This window comes from Cornus florida, unplaced genomic scaffold (genome assembly GCF_030987335.1).
Source record: "Cornus florida cultivar Cherokee Brave unplaced genomic scaffold, ASM3098733v1 CherokeeBrave_3.0.0_Hap2_Chr05, whole genome shotgun sequence".
Classification (NCBI taxonomy): domain Eukaryota; kingdom Viridiplantae; phylum Streptophyta; class Magnoliopsida; order Cornales; family Cornaceae; genus Cornus; species Cornus florida.
Genome location: NW_026775575.1, coordinates 110,213,533 through 110,218,984, shown reverse-complemented (window position 1 = coordinate 110,218,984; position 5,452 = coordinate 110,213,533). Strand labels below are relative to the sequence as shown.

General features: G+C 33.0%; 1 protein-coding gene across 1 annotated transcript; it reads left to right on the top strand.

Moving 5' to 3' along the window:
- The first annotated feature begins 4,024 nt into the window (after nt 1-4,024).
- On the top strand, nt 4,025-5,162 carry LOC132310479 (probable 2' cyclic ADP-D-ribose synthase BdTIR). The gene is made up of 2 exons (XM_059808651.1): nt 4,025-4,849; nt 4,963-5,162. The coding sequence occupies exons 1-2, from the start codon at nt 4,398-4,400 to the stop codon at nt 5,072-5,074; spliced, it is 564 nt and encodes a 187-aa protein (XP_059664634.1). The 5' UTR covers nt 4,025-4,397; the 3' UTR covers nt 5,075-5,162.
- The last annotated feature ends 290 nt before the right edge of the window (nt 5,163-5,452 follow it).

Below are 5,452 nucleotides of genomic sequence, written 5' to 3'. Positions count from 1 at the left end.
ATAATTATTTTAAGAAAGCCAAAATATAGAAAGATGAACATTTTTTGTGAGATGGAGCGAGTATAATTCAGGCCTAAAATATCAACAGAATGGTTCTTATGCATTTAATATGTTTAAGTGAGAATTGTAAGTCTCCCTTGAAACATACTGTGAGAGTTCTTTTTGTAACACAATAAAATATGAATAAATATGGTGATATCAAGAACACAAACTGAGGTACAAGAGATGAGATCTAGTATTTATAGCAATTGGCCCATCTAGAAATTACCCAGCGGTCCATATCATGCATATAGGTATAATGCTATTAAGTACTTAAGAGATCACATCCTCGAGTTATTTTCTTATACAATGCAAGATACTAGGTATTAAATGCATTTAGCTTTATGAGGAGGATTATGGTTGGGTTATTAATGATTCTGTCAAAGTATTAATGATGATGGCAATTAAGGTTCTTCATAATATACATCCATCATTTTACTTGGTCATGCCCTTTCGCTTGTGTTGGGCATTTTCTGACTTTTCATCCACCAATCTAAGATCTTTCAAATTGTCCGGATGATAAAGTTGTAAACATGCGAAAAGCCCTGACCCTTATCTCGCTTTTTGTTTAACAATGCTGAGCCGAGTTCTGAATGAGCTTGAGGTTAATTTGGCAGTTAGATTTGTTGCTTGAACCGTACAAGAGATTTAAAAGTGGTATCCTCGAGGGTTGGTCACCTGACAAGATATCAAGGTTTTGTGACTTTAGGGTTAGACTCTCGAAGTTTTGTGTCCTTCTTATATGCGAAGGTTTAATGACTTGAGGGTTAAACCTTCGAGGTTTGGTGAGATGCCAGGATTTAGTGACATGGGGGTGACCCTCGAAGTTTGGTGACTTAGTTGTGGTGTCAAGGTTTTGCTCTTTTTTAGGTAAATTGTCAGTGGTCATAGTAGTCAAAACCTAAGTCACACAATCATTCTCAATGGGTGTCGCTTTTACGTTCCGAACATACTGCTACTCTCACGCTTCGCGCGCGCTCTGACTTAAATTATTATTATTCATGACTTAATTCTGCCGCTCTCACATTCTCGCTCTTATTCTTAAATTTGCTCTTACTCTGACTCCCACTTTATTTGACTTAGGTCAAAACCCGTCTAACCAATGTGTTATCTTTGGGCCTAAATTATCAATTTAAATATCATTTTTCATACAAATATAGGGAGGAAAGGGCAGTCTCTATCTAGGATGAGAACAACATTAATTAATGCAGGATGTATTAGACGTCGGACGTGCATCATCTGGAGAATTTCTCACTTGATGTACTGATTTTTGGGTTTAAGTAGTATCACAAGGAAGAGGCTACAACAGAACTTGAATACTTGTGGTAATAATAAGGATGGCAGTACATAAAATTTTTAGAGGACGGAGATATATCAATCTAGAGGTCAAATGTGTCCAAAATGAAAATTTGAGTATCAATTAACCCTCGGGCCCTTGCTGCCCCCATTATTTATATTTTAAGTTATTTTATATTTAAGCATATAATTTATAAAAATAATTATAAAATGTCCCCTTGAAATTATTATTATTTTTTCTTCTAAAAGTCTCTAATTTCAAGTTTCTTATCATTATTACTCTTCCTCTTCAATTTTTATTTTTTATTCTCTTAAAAAATATTTGCATTAAGGGGGAGGGTGGAGTCAGCAATCAGCATGGGTGTGGGGGCAAGTTTTCCACCGGGCCTATGTTGGCCCATTAATATTTATTTTTATATTTAGACATAATTTATGAAAAAAATACAAAATGACCCCCAAATTATTATTATTTTTCTAAAAATCTCTCTAATTTAATCTTGCTTTTCATTCTTACTCTTCTTCTTCAATTTTTTTGTATATTATTTTCAAAATATTTCATTCACTTTATTCAATCAAACTCTTTTTTCTTCCCTCCAAAGTTCTCTCATACTTTATCCTTTGTATTTTCTTCTTCTTTGTTTTTTTTTTTTTTAAATTTTATTTTTCATTTGCTTTTGTTATTGCAGTTGAATAACTATAATGAGGTTTTTAAAGAAAAACCAATATTATATAAATAGAATTTTTAAAAAATAATTCAAATATATATATTTGAAATATTGTGTAACAAAATTAGTTACCAAATATAAATATTTTTTTGCTTTAGAATAAATCACACCACAAAAAAATAAAAAATAAAGTTACTGCTTTTGCTTCATATGAATTCGAAAATGCAAAATAGAACTTGTTGCTAAAACGACCTTTAATTTCTGTATTATATGTTTATGAATTTCTTTTACAACAATTACTTTTTAAATTATTAAATACTGGTGTATATGAACTTTGATTAGCACTTTATTCTTTGGCTTATTATATATCTTGCTGCATTGTTAGTTGAATTTATTTATTTTTATCCCATTTAATATGGTACCTCCTCAAACGAAATAATTCCTAACTCTCCCTTGTCTACACCAGATCGAGCACCATCATCATCCCCAGACAATGACCCACCCAGCAGTTATCATGAAATCTCTTTCCTAAATGACAAGTTAAGATGCATGTTTGGAAACTCATGCGGTGAACCTGCCCATTTTAAATAGGGTCGTTTAAGAACCTCTTTCTAAATGTCCTATGTAACTATTGCTCTCTCTCTCTCTCTCTCTCTCTCTCTCTCTATATATATATATATATAACTTTGTATAAGTATTGCTTCTTTCAGGGGTTGGAACTCGGATTTTTATTTTCTCCCTAAGTCAAGTATTACCCCAGTTGTAAACATGGATATATATATATATACATACAACTATATATATCAGTTATCTTCAATCTGCTGGTCATCAGACGTACTGCAGATAGTGATCAAAGTTTCCTGGATTGACAAGTCTACTAACAACAATTGCCCCCTTGGTATTTTATCACGAACAATATATGGGCGCATACCGGAAATTAAATATAGTAAGATATTTGGTTGAATCGATCAATAACGAAGAGGGTGTACGTTCACACTTGTCCTTTTTCCTTTTAATTCACGGCAAATTTCCTGGAAAGAATTATATATATTAGGCACGAGATGTCATAGTTTTCCAGAGAAATAATATTATATTATATTAAATAATGTTCAGACCGTCAGCGTTTAGTGGGAAAAGTTCAAGTGCGTTCCTATATACTGTAGCTTTTTACGCATGCAGAGGATAAGTAAATACTTAAATTAATTGAAAGTAGTATGAAAAAAACGATATGTAAACACATTCATCTCACTCTAATTTCATATTAATATCAGCATCTTCTGATATATATATTATTTTGTTTATTGACTTGGTCTTTGAACAGGGGCGGTACAGAGTCTTTGCATTTACTATGTATTGTAGAATTCTACAGTAGTATTAGAAAGAGAGAGTGCTTCGCAGACATTTACACAGAAGAATTCGAATCCTTTCCTGTTGAGTGATTAATTATGTCTCTTGGTCATAACAAACCATAATATTATAAAATAATTATATAATGTAATTATTATATAAGTGATGCAAAAGTGTAAAACACGATACATGAGGAATGTTATTGTGAAAGTTTTCTCGGTCATATAAATCAAGAACTCTTATTATAAGATAATTATATAATATAATTATTATGTAAGTGATGCAAAAGTGTAAAACATGATACATGAGTAATGTTATTGTGGAAGTTTTCTCGGTCATAGAAATCAAGAACTCTTCATATTTAACTATTGAATCAAAAGATATATTAAATGATTCATTTAATTTTTAATAACACAAATTTTAAAAATTATATAAATTCAGTAATTAAATTTAAAGAGTTCATAACTCTCTTTGTAACATTACTCAATCCAGTTCTGGAGAGCTCTACAAATATTTCAGCCCACCGACAGTAAGTTGGAAAATGTTAAAGTTTTGTCTGTATATATTTTGCCGGTAATTAGTCTCAGTTGCATTTCACTAGGTTTGTAATATGAGAGAGATAAGAGAGATGAGAGAGAAGAGGGAGGGAGAGAGAGAGGAAGGAGGAGGAGGCGGACTTCAATGGACGTGTTTGAAGGGTGAAAGAAATTCAAAAGGTCCAAACGTCAAAGATCTTTGTCGCTATTGTCGGGTGTCAAATCACACGGTCATCAGTTCAAGGTTTTCCTCATAGAATAATGGTCCTTTCTTAAATTCTTCCAAAATCAACGGTTAAAGTTTTAGTGAATTTAAAATTCTAGATTCACACACAACATGAATTTTAAAAAAAAATAAAATAAAAAAAAAAGCTCCTATATATAGAACGCCCAACAAACCAATTCACTTACCTTCGTACAATATATCCCCACATATATCACTATCAATACCAAACAAATCAGCAAAAGAGTTCGTACTACCTAGTTAATTAGGATTTCCAAGAAAAACATAACCATGCATCGCTATGCAGTCATGAATATGCTACAGAAAAAAATCATTAAACCATGCGATGTTTTCATTAACCATAGAGGCATTGATACGAAGCGAACCGTGGCTTCGTTGCTCTATGATCACCTTGTCCGCCTCGATATCCATCCTTTCTTGGACAACAAGAACATGAAACCCGGGGACAAGCTGTTCGAGAAGATAAACAATGCCATTCATGGCTGTAAAATAGGTGTGGCCGTCTTCTCGCCGCGCTACTGTGAGTCATACTTCTGCCTCCATGAGTTGGCTCTCATGATGGAGTCCAAGAAGAAGGTTATACCTATCTTCTGTGATGTCAAGCCCTCCGAGCTTCGAGTGGTGGACAATGGTACTTGTCCACCTCAGGACCTCGAGAAGTTCACTATGGCACTTGAAGAAGCCAAGTACACTGTTGGACTCGCCTTCGACTCTCTTAAGGGGTAAAATCAATCAACCTTAGTATATGTTTATGTTTAATTATTTGTTATTCTAGCTCAATTTCTCGTTCTTAATTAATTAATTAATTTTTTTTTTTTTTCCATTCTTTATGTAGGAACTGGTCAGATGTGGTAACAAATGCTGCAGACATAGTGACAGAGAGCTTGATAGAGATCGAGGACGTCGAAGACCGAATTCAACACCAAATTCCTCAAATCCCTAATTGAGAGCTGCATTCATCAACTAATAATGAAGGATTATACAAGATGCCAACTCCTGATCATTCCTTTCATCGATCACCTATAATTTGCTCAATCTTTTCATTCCATTTCTTCAATTTGCTAATAAATAAACATGTAATGTCTTTTATTTTTATTATTCTTTTAGGATCACATTGTTAGTTATGTGTTCTCTTTTTGTCAAAAAGCACAAAAGTGTAGCACACACTAACACATTGTAATATTGTTAATTTGTACTTACCAATTCTTTGAGTGATGTTGTATGATGTAGATTATTGTTCAATAAGAATGCAGAAACTCCCCCGTATTTGTTCATTAATTATTCCTCGTCTGTACTCAGGCAATGGTGGTACTATGTACAATACA

Coding starts and splice junctions, on each gene's coding strand:
- LOC132310479 (XM_059808651.1), top strand. CDS start 4,398: ATGCATCGCTATGCAGTCATGAATATGCTACAGAAAAAAATCATTAAA. Junction 4,850..4,962: donor GCCTTCGACTCTCTTAAGGG/GTAAAATCAATC, acceptor TTCTTTATGTAG/GAACTGGTCAGATGTGGTAA.